Consider the following 21,590-nt stretch of genomic DNA (forward strand, 5'->3'; position numbering starts at 1 on the left):
TTAAGAAGATCAGAGGAAGCCCTTCTCTCAATCCCACTCTTTTTGGAAGCACATCTGATGGGAATGTGAGAGAGAAACCTTTTCTGGGGATGTTCTCGGGTTGTGGAATGTGTTCCGTCTGCAGGCTGAGTTGGCCCACTCCCTACTATTATTCACAGAGGAGAATAGCTAAATTTCCCAAGTCCACCTCCTTCTCATTAATTGGCACTTACATTTTCTATGACTCTGAGACATTTGTAGAAGAAAAATATATAACAATTTACTTACAGTTGCTTAAAATTACAGTCTTGTGTATGCTACTTTCTTTACGGCACATATACTTAAGCAACCAGCTGAACAGATCAATAGCAGAACAAAACAAAAACCCTGAATCCAACAGAGGAAAGAAAACCCATACCAAAGACAGTCTCTTTCTATTCAAAGGCTGCTAGGAACAATTGGTAAGTGCTGGAGAGATAAACCATCATCTCAAACCAAAAAATCCTTCCCAGGCACACAAACCACTGGCAGCATGTGAGGCTGCAAACAAAATTCTAAGAAAATTATTCAGACTTACTCTCATAACTTGAACAGCAGTCAGTCATGCAGAAATCTAGCAGGACATTTTCATCATTATTTACCTGTCAAACAACCCCTAAAAACATCCCCACTAAGCCAAAGTCTACAAAACCAGGACACAACACAGAAGAGCACCACTGCCAAATTCCTACACATCTTATAGAATCTCCTTTCATATGCTGCTTCCTCCCCAAGAATTGGGGACAAACTCCACCAATTTTGAAAGAATTGTCTCTGTAAAGACAACAAAGGCAATCAAAATTGTTCATCTAAATGCTTCCTGCCACAAGCATTGCACACTGCAGGACAGCTCAGTGGTTTAGGTATCGATCTGGTTGTGGAGCCAGAGGTTGGGAGCTCGATTTCCCACTGAGCCTCCTTGATAATATCTGGAACCATGGATCCACTGGGTCCCTTCCAGGTCTGGTGATGATATGATGATATTTCCCCTCCCTACCACAGTCCAGATGGGTGAGAGAAGGCAAACCCGGATTCCCTGTCATGGTAGTGCTTTTCATCTATTATGGAACACAAGGAGCTGGATACACATCTCCAAGGAGCATGTCTCCTTTTCAAAGGAAATACCTGTTCTTCCCCCAGGGATGCCTCACCAACTGGCCAACTCTCTCAGCCGCTAACCTCTTTTTCCTCAAGGTTTCTTTCCCGGGGGGCAGCTCGCTGATCTTTCGACGAGCCAACCCGGCTCTATTTGTAGCATCTCAACGAATGCTGAGCGTCCGTTGCAGTCTCTGCCCATCACCATTAAAAAAAATGAAATAAATAAAGAAAATTCTCGGGGTGCATGCTGGGTACTGTAGTTTTGCCCCCTCGCCCGCTCAATGCGGACGGACCTTCGAGAACCACGGTCCCCTTCGAAGCCCGTTTACTCGGCCACTCCGGCGCCCTTTCCCCGAAGGGCTTCGACGGTTATAATAACCCGAAGAAGAGTTTCGTATCAAGGCGTCCGTCCCAGCCTGCGGGCTGCCTTCTCCTTTCGCCCACACCTGCAAGAAAGACAGAGGGCACAACACTGGGCGGTGAAGGAAGGGAGCCGAGTGGGCAGCAAAACAAACAAAACGTCTTGAGGCATTTACACTACAAAGGCCGACTATTTGGATTTGGAAGGAGTCTTCGTGGACGATACTGCCCTCCAGTTAGACTTCCCTCAAGATCTGTTTGTGGTTCAGTTTCTTTCTCTTCTTCCAGCACAGAAACTGTTAGCAGCACATCATAGTTTCCACACATCATGCGACTTACGAAGAGCACAAATTCACGCCGGGGGGAGGGTTAGTTTCTACCTTTTTTCGGGGGGGGGGGTGACGACTCCCGACGGCCAGCCAACTCGCGTGTTTTCGCCCGTCGTGCCCTCCGCAGTAGGTGCCTCTTTCGCCCCTCTTAACGAGAAGGAAGGAGGGGAAGGAACCCGAGAGGCGGAAAGCCCGCTCTTAGAGACGGAGACCTCCCCCCACTTCCGCGGGGCTCGGGGCGGCTCCTCGTCTCCCCTGAAGCCTTTTGGGGGCTCGTTTCTGAGGCGGCGAGGAAAGCCGCTGCCTGCCGGGAGAGCGCGGAGGCTTCCCTTTTACAACAAAACGCAGCCACACGAAAAAGGCACCCGGGCCTTCCGCGTCGTCGTCGACACCGCCTCTCCTGCACCCACGACCTTTCGCCTTTTACCGGCGGCGGTATATCCGGTTCCCATCGAGGCCCCGGCCGGCTTTAGGGCCTACGTCGGGGATTGTAGTTTCAGGGGCGGCGGCGTTGCCTCTTGGGCGACGTAGTTCCTTGGTCGCCGGGAGGCGTGGCGACTCGAAGGTTGCCGCCTCCTCCGCCGAGGCCGTCTCGACTTTTGACCGCGCTTCCAACCCCAAGCAACGCTCCCGTTCCTCTTGCGGGGGGGGGGGAGACTGAGGGGAGGGAGCAGCCGCCGCCTCCTTTTCCCCTTCCTCTCTGCTTCCGTAGGGGAAGATGGCGGCCGAGGAAGGGAAAGGGCAGCCCCGGTTGTCGCCACCCCCGGAGGAGAAGGGATACGCGGGAGACAGGGAGGAGGAGGAGGAGGAGGAAGACGAGCGAGGAGCGGGACTCAGTAAGGAAGGAAAGGGCGCGGGCGAGGGCGTGCCCGGGCATTCTCCCTGCGTGAGATTTGGGGGTGGGGGTGGGGGTGGGGGTGGTTGGGATTGTATCTGCAGCGGGTCTTGTGTGTGTGTGTGTGTTTGTGTTACCCATTGGATCAGTTCGAGGAAATCCTCCCCACGAGGAAACAGGCCAACCCGTTCCTACGTTAAAGTCCAAGCCCCTAGATAAGTGTTTCCCGCAACTTCCTGTAGATTAAGGTACACTTTTGGCGGCGTGTGCGCCCTGGATGGACTAAAACTCAGTGCAGCCGTCACTCTTTGCACTGGCGAGGTGTGCTTCTAAGGCGCGTTGGTTGCAATGGATGGATGGGGCCACCACATCGGGGTGCTCCCTCCTTGGCCTAGCCTTCTCTCACTTCTTCCCTGTTGTTGACTGGGTGGCGGTGAGCATGGAGGAGTGACTTCTGCAGGAACACGCCTTGCCGCCTTCCTTGAGGGGGGGAAGGTTAACATCTTCTGGCTCTACTGGCTCTTGGAGTTGGGAGGAGTCTCCAGAAAGGGCAGGACTTGCTTTACATACAACCTCACCGGGAACAAAGCGTGATGCTATCTATGCACAGCCTCAGAAACAATCCCTGAATGAACCAGTTCAGCTATAACTTTCTCTCAGTGGAGGAGCTGATTGGAAGGGGAGAGTTGATCAGTTTCCCAGTGGGCACCTTGCTGGACTGCAGCTTCCATCATTTCTCACACTATGGACAGTGTTGGCTAAGGCATCTGGGAGTTGTGGTCCAGCAAAATCTGGAGGGCCACAGGTTGCAAAATAAAATACAGTAAAGGAGTCCATTGGAGTTGATTTTTAAGATTCCTTTGCAGTTTTCATAACTATAGTTTCATAACAAAAAAACAAGAATCCTGTGGCAACTTAAGACTAACAAATGTGTCATAGAATTCAATGTGAAGACTACACAGTCTTTCTCCTCAGATGAAAAAATGTCCTCAGATTAATGGATAAAACATGCACAGTCAGGATGTTATAAAGAAAATGAAAGTAAATGTAATGAAAGAGTGCATTTGTTTCTCTCACATTCTCACCTGCCCATCCACATTGGACAGCACTTTTCACATAACCCAGGTACAGAATACTTTTCTGATTGAATATGTAGGATAACATTTTCTTTTTGAATGCATGTGCTGTAGAAGGTAACAACAATAAAATGTAAAACATGTTTTTTTTCCATTTTCTGTCTTTTGCATATTTGTCTCCCAGGCAGCTAGATAGGAGAACATAATTCAGATTTTATCAGTTTATGCTTAGCAAAAGAAGCTCAGTGGTTTAAGTATCTGACTGCGGAGCCAGTAGTTGGGAGTTTGATTCCCCACGGTGCCTTTTTGACAGGGGTTGGACTCAAAAGATCCATAGGATCCCTTCCAGCAATGCAATTCTAAGATTATGATTAAGATTAATGTCACCTAATGAATGCCTACAATCACCTGACCCAAGAAATTTCATCTGGACAAGATCCTAAGTATGTGAATGCACTTAGAAAGGAGAGAAAGAAAATTGGTATTGACTTAGGCTTTGCATTTTTGATTGCAGTTTTCATAATACAGCCTTTGGGAAGGAAAAGGGGTATTGTTCTAATATTCTACAACATTATTTTAAGATGAAAATAGATGTCACAAACAACAGTATGAATTAGAAAATGTGATTTGAAAAAAGTTTTCACAATTTTAGTTTTCACAATTTATTGGCTGAAAACAGGAAATACCATATTTGCTGGCGTATAAGATGACTTTTTGGGCCCCCAAAACATGACTCCAAGTGGGGGGGTCGTCTTATACGCCGGGTGCACTTCAGTTGGGCCAGGAAGGAACCGCCGCCACCACCGTTGAGTGAGTGACACGGGGCCGTGCCGGCCGGGGAGGAAGGCAGGCAGGCGGGCAGTACGGAGGGAAGGAAGTAGAGCCGGCCATGCCTGAGTGGCCAGAGGCCACCACTGGGCTGCCCGCCACCCCATGCTGCTGAGCCACCTGCCGCACGCCCAGCCATAATCTGTAATCATATCCATTAATAGAGCAAGCATGGCATTAAGAAGGTGTCATACACACTCACATTAACCATGATTGCCATCAACCATATTCCACTTTACTTACATTTTGTAGAAGAGCTTCAAATCTTGGTTGTTATAGTTAAAACATGGTTAAAAAGTCAGAGCAAATGTGAGAGAAATTTCTATCCAGGAGATGAGAAATTGAAGAGGGAATAGAATTATATGATCCCATCTCTTAATCATGGTGAAAGTGTTGAAGTGCTGCATCCATAATAATTAGTAATTTCTGGAAGGCCTGCAATGGGCACGTGTCCTTCATTCCAAACAGTCGAATCTAGGTTTAGTCATAATTAGTGTAGAATGAGGGAAATCAATGGAACTTAAGTTAGTAATGTCAAATGTAAGTTCCACTAATATCATTTTGTCCGTTCTTGAGTATAACTTAGTCTGGATCCAATCCATAGTTATGCTCCCCCCATGTAGTTGTACTACCAGTGCATTTTGAATTTCTACTAATGAGGTGGATACAAATGTATTGTGAAGGGTTTTTTTTCAATTTTCTCTAGATGGCATGGGTATTGCTGTGAAAATTGTAAGCCCCTGTCCAGATGTGGAAATAATGAAGGAAGAAATACAAATCACAGAGGAAGAAACAGAGGAGCAAGAATCTGTAAAAGAAAGTGACGTACTGGCTGCATCATCTGACTGTCTAAGAGGTTTGCTGCCTTAACGTAGGAATGTTTGTGGTATGTAGGGGATATGTACAGGATTTAGAATATCAGCCTTTAGTTACATTCATTCAAGTATTTGCTGAAATGCAAGTGAATAGTCATATGTACTTACTGCTACTCAACTAGAATGCTAAACATACATTTTTCAATTAGAGATATTGGAAGATGTTTAGTCAGAAGTACCCATTTCTTTACTACAGATGCTTGTGTCTTCCGAAATCCAGCCTGACAGAACCTCTAGCAGCCCTAAGGGATGCCTCAAAATCAGCTGTGGAGGATTTTCAGCCTTCAGCAACAGATTTTGGGGATGGCAGTGGAAATGGGGGGGTGACCAAGTTCTGCATCCTCTAGATGTCACTATTCTACCTGTGGAAATTTAACATTGAAGCCTGCCTCTTATGTCTTTTACAATATGTACTTACAGGAGCCATAATAATTGTAAAACTACTCCTTAAATATCTCACCTTGAAAAATACGTATAGTAGCAATACACCTTGAAAACCCTATTAGGGTCACTGTAAGTTTGATGTAACTTCACAGTTCATAACAACAACATACAAAGTATCAAAATACACGACTTCAAACCAAGGTAGACATACTCACAGCACCAAAATGTGTGGTGAATGAATCATTTTCAAAGCACCAAAATACAGTAATTAGAAGAGAAGCCTGTGAAACACAGTGGAACTTAGTTCCAAGTAAATATGCATAGGAAACAAATGTGTTTTGCAGTAAATATTCCAAATTATTGTCAAAGAACAAACATCTTGTGTTTGGTTCCGAAATAGACTAATACATGTATAATATTTCTAGAATGCTTTTCTCTAACAAACACTCAAACAATGTTTGGAGTATATGCTATAAAAAGCACATAAATAATTATTTATTCAAATCTATGCTGTTTGCGAACATTCTGAAAGCTCCTTTTTGAAAACAAAATGTAATTAAAAATATGATTAGGAGCATTTTACTTCAGAAGATAAAAACTGAAAATAAAGAATAGAATAGATTTTCTAGGAACAGCCATGGCGCAACACTTTTCTTTATTTGTTTAGCACAAGAGCAGAGGAAATATGCACTGAGCAAACCCAAGTTCTCCAGTACGGGTAAACTAAAAGAAATGTGATATTTAGTTTGTTTCATCTGTACTTAGTTAATTTATGTTCTTTGTTTAAAATCTGGCATGAATTGTTATACGGCATAGAATAGTTTTATATTTTGCTCATTTTTGCAGAAGAGATGTAGGAGGAGAAAAGGAAGCAATAGACAGTATGGTTATATGGTTTAGTGCAATGTTTCTTAACCTTTGTTACTCAGATGCTTTTGAACTGCAACTCCCAGAAACCCCAGTCAGGACAGCTGGTGGTGAAGGCTTCTGGGAGTTACAGTCCAAAACTCCTGAGTAACCCAAGGTCAAGAACCAGTGGTTTAGTGAATAAGCAAGTAGAGAGTGAATTAATTGATGCAGAGCACAAAAGGCCCACATACCTGGAAAGCTTTTGGGAGGAATAAAATTAAGTAGCAGTTGATTGTGAATCTCTGTGCAACACAAAAACATTAATGGTAAAATTCATTGAATTGTTTTCCTATAGAGAAACATGTTTCAATTCAGAGGACGCTTGCTGATCTAGAGAAACTGGCTGACTTGAAGGATAGTTGCCTAATCTCAACCGTTTCCCAAAATGCAGACCATCAAATGGCAGGTATTAAATAAAACTAGTGCCTGAGGTGAGCGGAGTGTGTCTCAAAGGGAATGCTTATATCATTGGATTCCTTGGAAGGGTAGTTGACTGACAGTAACAAAAAGAAACAGTAAATAATTTGATTTGTCCAGGGAAGATGTATTTTTGGCCTGAATTTAGGAACCAAATAAGAAGCCATGAACTTTGCTGATTTACAAGCTCTAATTATTTGCATATCTGTAGTGGTATGTCAGATCATTTCAAGGCTTGTGTATAAAATGAGTGTGTGAGAAATTAAGAGAGATAAATATTATTGCATGTATAGCTTGCAGCTCTACTTCTACTGTCACTCCTAAGCTAGGAAATCTACTTGAGGTATCTTCACAGAGGAGGATGAGAGGAAAGCATGGTGTCTATAGCATAAAGAGAATAGGTGGGGAGAGGAAGAGCATGGTTTATTTTTGTGATCAAACTTAGATTTAGCAGAATGTACCTGTGTTAATCTTGTGAAAGAGGTAAGATTTGCAGAGAGTTCTATTTTCTGCTTTATACCACAGAGGCAAGAAGTTCTGTTCAAGTCGGCTGCCCCAGGTGGTTGCTTTGTTACCCCTAAAGCTAGAACCTATTCAATCAGTGCAAAGGGATCCATGAACAATTTACCTTCTTAATAGTATCTTTGGGTTGCAAAAGTGCTGGAAATATGTGGCAAAGTAGATTGTTTTCATTTTTTGGATAGGTGGGTGGGTGGAATTTGTTAAGAGGTTGTAAAGGCCAGTAATATTGTCTGACATTTTCTAAGCAGTCGTGATCTCAAAACAAGAGTCTGGGTTGTTGCATCCCTTCTTTTTCTATTTTGTTTCATCAGCTGGCAAGAAATCTTGTCCCCTATGTCCGGAAGAGAAGTTCAGATCCTGTTATGGTCATAAGCTGCATCGGCACCTTCAGAATCTCCACTGGAAAGTGTCTGTGGAATTTGAAGGTAAAGATGGCTGAAGTGCCACTGCTTATGCAAACACAAACCCAGCATTATAATTGAAGCTTTTGTTTTCTTTTAAAACTCTGCTCAGTGCTTCAGATTCCAAGTTTTCCCAAATCCCAACAACTATTCACAAAGACCCCTCATTAGGTCCAGAGATAAAGTCAATTCATCTTGTTAAATGACTGCAGAAGTAACAGTGGACAGCTTTAAATGAAGTTCCCTGAATTTACCGTCTTTGTTGTATCTGTTCAGTGTATATATCAAATAGTTAGATGACCAATGGTCTTTCTGCATTCCAGGTTACAGGATGTGTATCTGTCACTTACCTTGTCGCCCCACGAAACCAAACATTGCTGGAGACCAGGTAATAGATGTTGAACTAGCTCAGTGGGGTAGACATCTGGCTGCTGAGCCAGAAGTTGGGAGTTAAGTTTCCCATTGTGCTTCCTTGATAAGGGCTACACTCCATAATCTACTGGCTCCCTTCCAACTCTGAAGTTCTGAGTTTACTACTGCTACTACTGTGTTTCCCGAAAATAAGACAGGGTCTTATATTAATTTTTGCTCCAAAAATGTGTTAGGGCTTATTTTCAGATGTTTTATTATTATTTTTTTCATGTACAACAATCTACATTTATTCAAATATGGTCATGTCATCTTCTGGTTGCTGCACAATGGTGGAGGGCGGGGTTTCACTTAACTGGGGCTTATTTTTGGAGTAGGGCTTATATTATGAGCATCCTGAAAAATCCTAGGTTTCCTAGGTAGAGAATACTCAGAATTGGTTTACCATTCCCTTCTTCTGGGGACTGTGCAGCTTCCCAAGGCCACATAGCCTGGCGTTTCCTAGGAGGTACAGTGTGGAATCAAACTCCCATCCCCTTTCTCCACAGACTGATACTTAAACCACTGATCTATCCAGCCACCTTAGTATCATGTTAATATTAAAAGGCTTATCTGAAAATCTTTAAATGTGCTTGCAATATGTGTTGTAGGTATCTACAAAGATGGGAGCTCATTATCACTGTATTATCTGTTCAGCAATGATTACTCGAAGGACTGATATGATAGGGCATATTAAACGCCATGTGAATAAAGGAGAAACCAAATCCAGATTTGTTCCAGGTGAATATGTCAATATCTCTTTCACCTTCAATGAAGGTACCATATTTTGATCATAGGATGTTACAGATGAAATGTGTGATAACACGAGGATAGGATTAATTTTGTGTCCATGTCCATTTCTGTCTAACCCACAAGCACTTAAAGAATTTCTTTGCACAAGAACATCAAGTTTGCATAATTTCAGTGTTTTTTAAAGCAGTCTTTATCACCTTATTTGTCTAAATGGGTCGCATTGGATTGTTGAGAATGGAAGCTCATGAAACTGTTGTGTTCATGTTAGTTTTTAAAAACCTGCATATAAAATAGATAAATTGCCTTGTCTTTCATTTTCATGTGAAAATATACAGTGGTGCCTCGGTTGACGACGTTAATTCGTTCCAGCGAAATCGCTGTAGAGTGAAAACGTCAAACGAAATAAAAAACCCATTGAAACGCATTGAAAACCGTTCAGTGCGTTCCAATGGGCTGAATACCTGCTTGTCCAGCGAAGATCCTCCTTACGGTGGCCATTTTCGGTGCCTATAAAGCGAGGAATCCGTCCTAGAAAACAGCCGGGGGGGCATTTTCTTCAGCCGGCGGCCATTTTGAAACCCGACAATCAGCTGTTTGCTGATTGTCGTAAAGCGAAAATTGGTTCCTGAAGCAGGGAACCGATCATCGCACAGCAGAAAAACCCCATTTAAAACATCAAAAGCGATCGCAAAAACATCAACGTAAAGCGGATTCATCGTAGAGCGGGACACGACTGTATATCATAAAAGCATCACAGTTCATAGTCAATTTCCTGTCTGCAAACGATGCATATGTTCCTGGGTCATCATTCAATTTTTTTTTCTTTTACGACTGAGAAATTTAACAATCAGATGATAGCTCAGATATTTTCATGAGCACTTGCACACCTTTTGTCCTGTGGTTAGATTTTTTTCTGATCAAGAAAGAGTTGCTTCCAGGAATGTAAATGAATCCAAATGTGATATGGTGGCACTGTGGCAATTTCTCACATAGGAAATGGTCTGCAAGTATTCTGAAAATGTATGCTTGCTTCCTTAGAAGTATGTTGTTTGGTTATCACTTTATTCCCCATTTATTGTGAATGTAAATGTGTTAGTGGTTGAACATGAAAGGACACTATAGGCCTGGTTCAGATAATTGCTTATGTATCACAAACCAAAGCTTAAGAAGCCAAGAACAGGCATTGGGGCCTAATGGTTCTCCCTCACCTTTACTGTCATTTGCTAGTGCCTACCTTATTTTCTGGGTTATGTTCATCCATTGTACCTGGCTATGCTCAAACTGGTGGATTGTAGCTTAATGGTATTGAACAAGCCAGGGATCTCGTCAAGAATCTCATCCTTGGTTTATGAAGCCTTTAATTAATGTCTGAATTGGGCTGAAATTTCTCTCATGCCTCTTTCTTGTGCAAAACATTCTTAGCCCCTGCTCCAAAATCTACCTGTGAAGTCTTGAAAGAAGCAGACACAGGTGTGCAAGTCCTTCCTAACTACTCTACACCACAGAAAACAGACTCCTATTTTAATCCCAAAATGAAACTAAACAGGTAAGAATGGAGAGTGGGAGGAGTTTAAATATTTTTCAGATTAACAGGAGCCAGTATGTGGCAGATATTTCTGTTCAACAGGTAGAAGTTGGAAGGATATAAAAATGTATCATAATACTGGGAGATGAAGGTTCTACCAAAAACCTTAGCACTCTGCAACATTTATGATTAAGGTTACAACAACAGTGATGATGATGACATCAAATTGCTCCAGCTTAAGGCAACCCTAATAAGGTTTCAGAGGTATATCAGATGTTCAAGGAGTGGTTTACCATTGCAGCCCTCCCACCAAATTTCCATGGTCAACTGGGGATGGCAACTCTTAAGTCTTCAACATTTTATCCACCACACCACAGTACCTCTCTGAAACTTCTAAATTTGATTTTTAAAATAGAATTATTATTACAGAAGAGTATGTTGTTTTATGTTAAGTCTTATTGTCCAGTGATTTGTTTTTTACTTAAACTGGGTAGAAAAAGAATAAATAGTGAATATGTGGTGTATATTTCAATAAAACATCCTTTTCTTCTTTTAGGCAGCTCATAGTCTGTGCCTTAGCCGTTTTAGTTGAGGAACGGAAACCTTTGGAATGTCTGGATGCATTTGGAGCCACAGGTAGTCTTCTGTTCTGTGCTTTTATTAACTATATCTAATTTGTAAAACTAAATTATGTACTGAAGCTGAAGTACATAATTTATTAAGATATTTTGTAACATGTTAAAAAGTTAGTAGTAGTTTATATTACACTGGCCAGAATCCTGTTTGCTTATCTAGTTGTGTAGTAGTGAGGATTACATAAGCATTTCCCTCCTACCTGGAAGGCTCTTCTTTGCAAGCCTGATCTTGCACCGTCTGCAAATTCAGGAATGTGGCAGATTGCATGACCAAGAACCTAAAGGGAAGCTAGCAGAAGGGAGAAACTTCTGCATGGTTTCCCTTGTATATTCAGTTTGCAGTTGGATTTTGGTCACAATTATATCTATTAGGGAGTAAATCCCACTGATGTCAGTAGGATTTATTTATTAGTAAACATACCTATATTATTAAGCTGCTGCAGCATTCCAGGACAGAAGAAGAGAATGTTAATCTTGGACTGATATATACACATACCTGGAATCTGTCTTTTCCATGAAGCTGTATCTTTTACAGAGAATTTGAGTCTTTTAGTTCAGAAATTCCGAAGTTAAAGCTTTTGGCTGTCCAGATGTTTTTGTGTTCTGCTCCTTGACCATTGGCTAAGCTGAAGTTCAAAACAGCTGGAGAGCCAAAAGCTGAGCTGTTGTAGTTGTGGATCACACATATTGAGAACATGATCCTGACTTTTTGGAACAAGCACCACTGAAGGAAGCTGCCACTGTCCTGACTCTATACACTTCTTGCCCTTTAGGCATAATGGGGTTACAATGGGCAAAGCATCTTGGAAATTCGGTGAAGGTCACAATTAATGACTACAGTGAAAATTCTGTGACAATGATAAGGGAGAACTGTCAATTAAATAAGATGAAAGCAGTAGTGAACTTCAAGGAGGAGGATGACTGTGATGAAGCAATGGAAGAAGGGGAAGAAAACTTGCCTACCATTGAGGTGACAAATATGGATGCTAATGTCATCATGCACTTGAGAGCATTTGATTTTATGTAAGTGACATCTTGTCTCATAGATCAGCCCTTCCCCCTCCAACACTCACCAGTCCCTAAGAGGAAAATAGTTCAGCTGTGGAACATCTAGAATGGTAACACTGCAAAGTAGATTTAATCATATTTATCAAGCAAAACTGGGTTTCAGAGAATATCCTATTTGACATCCAACATTGGTGCAACTTGTATATGAGTAATGAACTAATTCCCACTGTTAATGTTTTAGTGGCAAATTACTATACCTTTATAGGACTTTGAAATGCATTTTTAAAAATAATCAGAAATGTTTATTATTTTCCTCTTCTTATAATAGTTACAGTACAATAATCATAACTCTTCTATTAAATAATGATTTAAGACAGCATGTATGAGAAACTAAAGAAGAGTAACAATCAAGCAGTAACAAACATTATCCATCAGTATCCCTTTATTAATATATGAAAAGGGGATTAATGAGATTTCAAGCATTATGAATATTGATTCATTACTTTTTTGGCTAAAATTTTAATATGGGGCTAATTCCTCTTGGAAATCCAGCACATTTTGTCTAAACATTCTTAGAGAAACTATGTATAATTTATTGCTTAATTTACACAATTGTTTTCTTTTGTTTCCCTGTGTGTTGTCAAAAGAAACTGGGGCTCTTAAAAAGCAGTTGGCTGGACGGGTGTTAGTTTACTGAGCAACCCTCATTTTCATATAGACAAGAGAGTGGTTACTTTGCTTAAGGGTAGGCATATACTTTCAGTTTTAGGGTTGGATAGGCAGTTTGAAAAACCAGGCACAAACTTCTGTTTTCTGTTTGTTAGATACTTGCCTTTTGTAGATGAATGCCTTTTTGTGAGTCTTGCTTTATTAGATGCATTAAGTGGGCTATTGTCCACAAAAAGGTTAGGGCAAAGAAAACTACTTTGTCTGTAAGGTATCACCAAACTCCTGGTTGGTTTTGTTCCAACAGATGAACACAGCTACTGCATGGAAATCAATGGAGGAAATACTCCAAAACTGCAGTGCTGATGTGCAGGAAACTCAAATACTACAAACATTCAGTGAAACACTACTGGGGGGAGGATGAGAGAAAGAGACAGGCAAACAAGGAAAACAAGATGTCTTCTTTTGCCAGGATCTTCCCACCACAAACTGTCTGGCCAGCTCTTAAGTTTTACAGAATGGTTTCCACCCTTGAATAAATTCCCAGTTCAGGAATGAAACTTTTTTTTTCTAAAGTGAATAGAACTATATTCTATTATTGGAAAATACTGTATTGGAAATACTGCAGCCAACGTTGCATCTTAAGCATACATATTTGGATGTTATTATTGCTGAACTTAGTGAGATGAATTTTGAATAATAAAAAGGTTATGACTGTGCCATAGATCTCTCTGTCACCATGTTTATATTATTTACTGTACCTGTTTTCTATCCCCTGCCGCACCTACAGCCATCTTGACCCATTTGGATCCTCTGTGAACTATCTAGATGCAGCTTTTAGAAATGTAAGAAATCTTGGAATTGTGTCAGTGACGTCAACAGACACCAGTTCCCTCTATTCAAAGGCCCAGCATGTGGCACAACGGCACTACAGCTGCAACATTGTCCGCACTGAGTACTACAGGGAACTGGCTGCTAGGATGGTAGTTGCTGCTATAGCAAGGTACATGTGCAGTTTCTGATGGGTGGCACTCCCAAATTTCAGAATGGAAAAGTAGCAATGTTTCCCCTTTTCTGCTAAGTAAAACTCCTGGTAGGAGTTGTGAGAAGTTAGTCCTCTGCATCTTGTTTCCCAATAGTTTTTGAAGTTAGATTGAGAATGTGAATAGCTCAAAACAGACCTGCAAAACCTATGTCTCCCCCCCCCCCCCCCGCACAAGCTGAATGCAGATCACTAGTCTTGTATCATGGCCTGTTGGATCCTCAGCAGTTTCCCTTATTTTGCAAGCAAGAAAATCAGGAAGACCACTAAAGTTCCCGTAATCATTGGGTAAAACTAATTGTTCAGGGCTAGAATTCATGAGTACAAGGTTTGGGGGGATTTCTGCTTTTGAATTTAATTTAATAAATGTGGACGTCTTTGAAGAAAACAGATGGTTTTTGGTTGGTAGCAAAGATGTTGGTGAAAGAATAGCAGAACTACTATGTAGTATACTATGTAGTATTATGTAAAGATGCTCTGCTAGGAGTTTCCATCATTACTTAGGAATGCAACAAGTTATGGAAGTGACTTCCCACTGGAACAAGATTGGAGATCTGTGGTTCTCAGAACCAGGCACAATTATTGCACATTTTTAAAATTTCTAGTTTCAACAAGGTATTCATTAGTGAAATTCAAATGATGTGGCTTCAGTAATAGAAAGCATATGCCAGTGGAACAGGAAGAAGCTAATTTGATCCCCAATCTTCAGCCCCTTGAGCAACTCCCAAAGCTAGCATGGTGGGTTGGGTGACCCATCAGAGCAGACTGGGAGACGTGAGACTATGAAGGGGAGTAGAGGAAGTGCCATCGGATGGTACAAAAATCGAACTTGCACACTATGTTGTAAGATGGTTTCAGATGTATTCAGCCACATTATTTCAATGGCATCCTAATAACAAAGTTTGTTAGATTTGAAACAGTCCAAAAAATAGAAAGCCATGCCAGCATGCTGGGATTGTAAATTTTCACAATCCGTAAGAGCCATTCAGAAAGTAGAGGCACTTCCAACTGAAATTAAAACTGTGTATCAAATTGGGAGAGTTCACTTTTGCTGAATACGCTGAGTAACAGTATCTCTTTTCCCAGAGCTGCTGCTCGATGTAACAAAGGCATTGACGTTTTGTTTGCGGTGGCTCTTGAACATTTTGTTCTAGTGGAGGTGAGAGTATTGAGAGGACCTTCTCCTGCAGATGACACTGTCAAGAAAATTCGGTACTTAATCCACTGTCAGTGGTGCGAAGAGAGGGTATTCAAGAAAGAGGGAAACATGGTAGAAGGTAATTGTTCACTGTAACTGTCTAGTTATCAGCAAGGCTCAGGTAATGAAAACAAAACCATCACAATCCCTGAGTTTTCTTTCTTATTTATCTTCAAGAAGGTAACCTTTTCCCCACTTAATCTCTGTGCCGTAGACTTTTTAAAAGAATAGCATTCTGGTTTGCAGTTAAAGCCCCCCTTCCCCTTTTCTGAAATGACACTTTCATAGAATAGTGTTATGACTCATTCTGTACCTAAATATTAGCTGCTCTGATAAATTACTTAGATTTAAGCAATTTTAGGAAGCAAATTACTTACAATTGCAAATAGCAATTCCTTTTATTCATTTATTTTTCAATTAGGGTACCTTGTTAAATTCAAATTTATGTTCATTACTTATATCCATACCTCAGGTGTCTGTTTAGAAAATGAATGTTTGTATCATTTTTTTCAACAGAAAACCCATATCGACTGCTCCCATGCGACTGCTACAGCCGTATGACAGGCAAGACTGCCGTTGAACTTGGTCCTTTGTGGTATGTCATTTTCTTGATTCTCAAATAGGCCTGGAGTCTGCCAGTTGTGAATCAGTTGCTTCCTAAGAGCCAATGTTCTGAATGTGTCAAGAGTAAAGTTGTATCAGTAAAATACAGGTGACAATGAAAGAACATTGCATTTTGGAAAAGGGCATCGTTTTGTTTTCACTTTAGGGGCATTCAGTCTGAAAAACACTGGAAAGCAGAACTAGAAAACAAAAGTTTGGTTGTGTGCCCTATTCCAGCTAGGGCTACAGTCCTACGACTGTTTACCTGAGAGTGAGGCTCACTAATCTTAACAGGTCTCAAAAGATACATACAACCAAGATGTCTGCAAGCAAGCCTAAAGATACACAACTCAATCATATGATATTTTTTATTTCTCTCCGCTTCCAGTTCCCTCTGTTGAACTTCAGACTGTATGTCCATTCTGCAATCTCAATGATTGGATTTTAATATATATGGCTTGGCTTTTTCCTTCCATAAAAAAGACCCCACAAGCTACTTATTAGGCAGTTTATTCGGAGAGCTGAAACTCAGAATATTTGTCTGTTTGGTCACTGCTGGAAAGCTCAGTGGTTTAGGTCTCTGGCAGCAGAGCTAGAGGTTAGGAGCTGGAATCCCGCCTGAGCCTCCCTGATAGAGGTGGACATTGGAATCCACAGGGTTCCTTGAAGCTCTGCAGTTCTGTTATTAATTGCTGGTGTGGTATACTTAAATATATCGCTTATAGATTTTCATCTGTGCTTTGATGTTAATTATTTGTGTAAGCCATGATGATGATAGAAAGAGGTATTTTTGAAAAATTGTGTGCTTTGCTTGCTTTAATTTCAGAAGGCATTAAGCAAGATTTCTGTAATCACTGGAAAGCAATTCTCTGCTCAGTACAATTCTTTTTGAATTAGCAATTTCCCCAAGTTAAATTGTATCAGCTTTTGGAAATATTTGTAAAACCTTTCTAGCAACCTCAGCCATTTATTTCATTACTCCACCTGTTCTTTTCTAATTAAGAAGTTAGTTGTTTTCCCTTGTTTCATCCTCTCCCTCACTTTTCAACTTGGAAAAAACTGATATGTAACTTGCAAGACCCATACTAAAGCAAGTGGGAAACTGAAATTAATGAATTGCTAAGCTAAATTGGATTCACACTATTCTCAGAAACTCTTCAAATTACAGCGTGGCAAATAATTTATCACTATGTCTACATACATTCTTGTTCTTTTTGTGCCCCTTCAAAAGCACTAATTCATTTTATTGCAGGAGGGGCATTATATTCTTGCATGTACAAAACAACAACCCTACAATCCATTACAAAACAGTGCAGGTGTTCTTTGGCTTTCTGTTAGGAACAGAGATGGGCATGAACTGCCAGTTTGTTTAGTGACCAAACTGGTGTTTGGTGCTTCAAAGCCCCGCCTCCTCTGGCAGGCATCCACTCAGAGGCAGTGCTAGGAGGTTGAGCAGGGAAGCCAGGCCACTGCCTCCAAATGGGCACCTGCTGGAGGAGGCAGGCTTTGAAGCAGCGAACAGTTGTTTGGCCAATAAACAAACCATATCTCGGTAGGATCCCAATATTTTACTTACGTATCTCTTCTGATTTCTTCTCCAGTGCTTCCTGATAGCACAGAGAACTGATATTTAGCTCATTATGTTTAGGGAATGTGGCACCAACAAAATCTGTTTCAATGCTGAACTGGAATAATTTTGAAAACATTAGCTTTGTTACTAGATACAGTATTAAAAGATGTGCCCTGAACATCAATAAGCATATGGCTACTCCTAAAAAATGTGAAAGGATTAGAAAAAAATGTAGACATGCAAAGTCATGCAAATTAAAGATGTCAGTTTTCTGGTTATAAAATTTGGATTTTAAAACAGACCATATACAATACAAAATGTAACAGTTGACTAATAAGCCTTCCTCAGTATCAGGCCCCACTTCTGTAAGGAGCACAAAATTGGAGGCTGTTGTATACCAGAGGGATTTCCCTTAACAGTTCAGTGGCTCCAGTAAAACAGAGACTAAAACCATAGCCATAGGGGTCCTGGTGTATATGCAACAGGACTCCTGTAATGCAAAAACAGTAGTAGTAATTAGAGGTGGGGGGTATTTGTATTCAGATATGAATATCCCCACCCAGCGAGACTTCCTGGGGGTCTGGCCCCCTGGGCCAGACTGTCCACTCACACATCCGCTGGCGGTGGCAGTCCCACTCATCTTTCAAGTCACACCCACAGCACGGCTCTCTTCCCACTCAGCTAGCCACTCCAGGCAGGGGGAGGGAGGATGAGTCTCCCTGCACGGCTGCTGAGTGGCCAACTGAGTGGGAAGAGAGTGGCACTCTGGGAGAAGGATGAGCAAGCCCGCCGCCATTGGATGCATGAGTGGACGATCCAGCACCATGGGCTGGACCCTCATTAAGTCCAGCTGTGAGGGGCAATTCATATTCACGAATACCAATACCCTTATCTCTAGTAAGTCTAGTAAGTAAGGAAACTAAAAGTAAAATTCATCCAAAGGAGAAACGTGTGCCCTAGGGCAAGCTTCTGATTTGCAAACCAGCGGCATATCCACACCAGCTATGCAAGTTTAGTTCATGGTTCTTACAAGTGTAACAAGAGGATGAGGGCTAGTGTGTCAAACCATCACAAATCACTATGGTCAAAATCTCCATTGTGCTTTTCTAAAAAGTATGCATTTAATTCATTTCCTAAAAAGCTATCCTTTACAAACAATGAAGTGCTGAAAAATATCAAACTCTTTAAAATCTCAAAACACACAGTGTTTGGCAGCGGTGCCCCCTACCCACCCCAGACAGATTCTGTGATTCTATTATAAAAATCTAGTTTTAAAGTAAATTCTTTAAACAGATGGTGCAGTTCTGTTATCTTCCAGGTCAGGATCCCTCTTCAACACTGGATTTCTCAGAAGAATGTTGTTTGAAGCTGTTCAATATGGTTTAGAAGACATCCAGACACTTCTAAAAACTCTAATCTGTGAAGCAGAATGCACAATTTTCAAGCAGTTTTCCATCCATGGACCTAGTAGCCAGAACAAACAAGGTGAGAGGACACCATTTTTTTTAAAGGCCCTGTTAATTAAAAGAAAATAGTCACAGAATCCCACGATGTAGTGGCAGTAAATTGGGGGTAAGCAACATGTGGCTTATAGAAGGTTCTCTCTTCTTATTGTTGTGGTTGCCAGCCTTCCACCTGTTGAAATAGCTGGTGTTTACAACTAGCCTTTTTTCCTTGCCTTCTTACTTTAAAACAGCTCTTGATTTCTGAGACTTAATAGTGCTCCCAGAAGCTTCCTGAAACAGTTAGGACTGCAAATAAAGCACACACATCATGCATTCTTTGCTTCTGAGAGACATCTAGGAGTGCTGTAAGCTATGAAAGTGAGCAGCATGTGTCTAAACTAAAAAAGCAAGAAAAACAGATTTCTCCCTAATTTTAACAGGGGAGTCACCCTCAGTAGGTTTCAGGATGGGAAAATTTGGTCTTAGAATTATCAAAGCTGTCCACAGAAAAGAGGGTTACTGTTAAATGTACTAATCTGCATATCATATTAAAGAATCTGCTTGCTAATTTTGAGACTCCCATGATCTTAAAATATTGAAATTGTTCTTCACACATTTTATGTTGTTCAGATTAGCAGAGTCATAGCATTGCCAACAAAGTTGGATTTCAGGTAGACTGTAGGTAAGCAATAGTATATTGACCACAACATGCATTCCAAGAAATAGGATTTAGGTGGGTGGTGGTGATATCCAGTACATTAAAGTAGTGGTCCTCAACCTTGGGCCTCCAGATGTTCTTGGACTTCAACTCCCAGAAATCCTGGCCAGCAGAGGTGGTGGTGAAGGCTTCTGGGAGTTGTGGTCCAAGAACATCAGGAGGCCCAAAGTTGGGGACCACTGCATCAAAGTATAACTGTATATAACCCGATATATCAGTTTCAGCAAAGTGTGTGAAGGCCATTTAAAAATGTATCTGCCAAAATTGAAGATTTCAGCATATATCTTGCTGTTATACCACATTATTTAAACGCTAGCCACATCAACCAGCCCTAAAGTATTGATGTGACAGTATCCTGAAATGTCTTGCTATACAAATATCATTCCATTTAGTTATATTTTCTAACATAACCTTTATTTCAAAAATCATCACGGTTTCCTAAATATACTCATTTCCTTGTGTTTTAGAAGAGTGTGGTGTGATTATTAGGACACCAGATGCTGCAGCTGACTACTTCATTGTACATGGTAGGTACTGTATTTTTCCATGTATAATACGCCCCATGAATAAGATACACACCCCCACTTTTCTAACCCAGAATTTCTTTCTTTGCGAAGAAAGTGCTTTCCCCCTACTTTCCTCAGAAGAAACTGGAGGAGGAAAGCACTTTCCTTGCAAGAAAGTGCTTTCTTGCAAGGAAAGCGCAGGGGAAAGCACTTTCTAGCGAAGAAAGTGGAGGGGGAAAGCTGGGATCAAAGCACTTTGATCCCTCCCCCTTCTTTACTTCTGTATATAAGACAACCCTAAATTTTTGATCTAAATATTTTAGAGAAAAGTGTCCTTTTATATACAGAAAAATACGGTAGCTTGTCGATCTAGCAGAGCACCTGGAACCAAACAAGAGTTGCTCAGGAGATGTTAGTTTAGATTATATAAGTAAACTCTAGAAAATAAAGCAGCATATGGAATAATATTTCAGTTTGATAAAACAGGGTCACACCGTTTTAAAAAAAACCCAAGATCCATATAATATAAAGTTGTTGAAATATAGCCTGTATAATTAAAAAATTGTAAACCGCCCGGAGAGTGCTTGTAGCGCTATGGGGCGGTATATAAGTCCAAAAAATAATAATAATAATAATAATTACTTCCTTTTATATAGATATGAGGTGATTCTGCTTTATGATGGTATGTTGTGTAGATACAAATGTAACATATCCAAATTGTAACCATTTCTTATGTTTCAGGAAAAAGAAAAGATAATGAAATTAGCCAAAATGGAGCAAAGCGGCAGAAGCTAGAGAATAATGCCGAGCATCCTGCCTTTTATTATAATATTCACAGACACAGCATTAAAGGGATGAACATGCCAAAGTAAGTAAATATCTTTATTTTTAGAATACCACTGTGATCAACTGATGGAAGCAATACTTATTTCATGCTTTATAATTTTCTTCTCAGGTTAAATAAGTTCTTGCATTACCTCTCTCAAGCTGGCTACCGAGTAAGCCGAACCCATTTTGATCCAATGGGTGTTCGCACGAATGCCCCTCTGGCACAGTTTAAATCTATCCTTGTGAAGTACAGCGCGCCTACATATACAGGAGGACAAAGTGAAAGCTCTCTGCAGACTTCTGAGGATTCCCAGATAGGGGCAGAAGGTGATTTTGCAGAAGAAAGCATTTAAAATGATACTTCTTGCAAAATTTCTTTATTGAATATTTGTGTTGAGAGTTTAACTGAACCTAGTCTCTCTAGCTGCAGAATTCTTGTTGTGATTGCTCAACTATTGTAACTGCTTAAGGATATTTTTGGAAAAACCTCTGAATAGTCACATGTTTCAGTTAGCATCACAATTCATTCATATATATATGAAGCACTGGGTCAACCAATAAAGTGTTCCCTTTTGTCAATATCTGATTTACAAGTTGATGCCCGAGCCTTTGAAATATACATAATACAATAAG

At 40.9% G+C, this 21,590-nt stretch overlaps 2 protein-coding genes across 9 annotated transcripts in view; one reads left to right on the forward strand and one right to left on the reverse strand.

The window, feature by feature from the left end:
• SWT1 (SWT1 RNA endoribonuclease homolog) overlaps window positions 1-2,189 on the reverse strand; it is a 52,467-nt gene extending 50,278 nt beyond the window's left edge. The window contains exon 1 of one of the 5 annotated variants that reach the window (XM_078392341.1): window positions 1,857-2,189. The gene's annotated coding sequence lies outside the window, so the exon portion shown is untranslated. The other 4 variants (XM_020795091.3, XM_078392340.1, XM_072998121.2 and 1 more) reach the window with 4 other exon arrangements.
• Window positions 2,190-2,369: 180 nt separating this feature from the next.
• Window positions 2,370-21,536, forward strand: TRMT1L (tRNA methyltransferase 1L). 4 transcript variants are annotated; one of them, XM_020795094.3, is made up of 17 exons: window positions 2,370-2,641; window positions 5,251-5,400; window positions 6,471-6,521; window positions 7,008-7,118; window positions 7,963-8,076; window positions 8,376-8,440; window positions 9,072-9,201; window positions 10,636-10,759; window positions 11,295-11,374; window positions 12,147-12,396; window positions 13,838-14,050; window positions 15,176-15,366; window positions 15,804-15,882; window positions 18,779-18,945; window positions 20,091-20,150; window positions 20,871-20,997; window positions 21,085-21,536. In XM_020795094.3, exons 1-17 carry the CDS (start codon window positions 2,524-2,526, stop codon window positions 21,308-21,310), a joined length of 2,256 nt encoding a protein of 751 aa, XP_020650753.3. In that variant the 5' UTR covers window positions 2,370-2,523; the 3' UTR covers window positions 21,311-21,536. The 4 variants fall into 4 exon arrangements, with proteins under 4 accessions (XP_020650753.3, XP_020650754.3, XP_020650755.3 ...); XM_078392342.1 differs by having other exon boundaries at window positions 2,519-2,641; window positions 5,251-5,430; XM_020795095.3 differs by lacking the exon at window positions 6,471-6,521 and having other exon boundaries at window positions 2,379-2,641.
• Window positions 21,537-21,590: the final 54 nt, after the last annotated feature.

Source organism: Pogona vitticeps, chromosome 4 (assembly GCF_051106095.1).
Source record: "Pogona vitticeps strain Pit_001003342236 chromosome 4, PviZW2.1, whole genome shotgun sequence".
Classification (NCBI taxonomy): Eukaryota; Metazoa; Chordata; class Lepidosauria; order Squamata; family Agamidae; genus Pogona; species Pogona vitticeps.

Coding starts and splice junctions, on each gene's coding strand:
- TRMT1L (XM_020795094.3), top strand. CDS start 2,524: ATGGCGGCCGAGGAAGGGAAAGGGCAGCCCCGGTTGTCGCCACCCCCG. Junction 2,642..5,250: donor CGAGCGAGGAGCGGGACTCA/GTAAGGAAGGAA, acceptor AATTTTCTCTAG/ATGGCATGGGTATTGCTGTG. Junction 20,151..20,870: donor TGACTACTTCATTGTACATG/GTAGGTACTGTA, acceptor CTTATGTTTCAG/GAAAAAGAAAAGATAATGAA.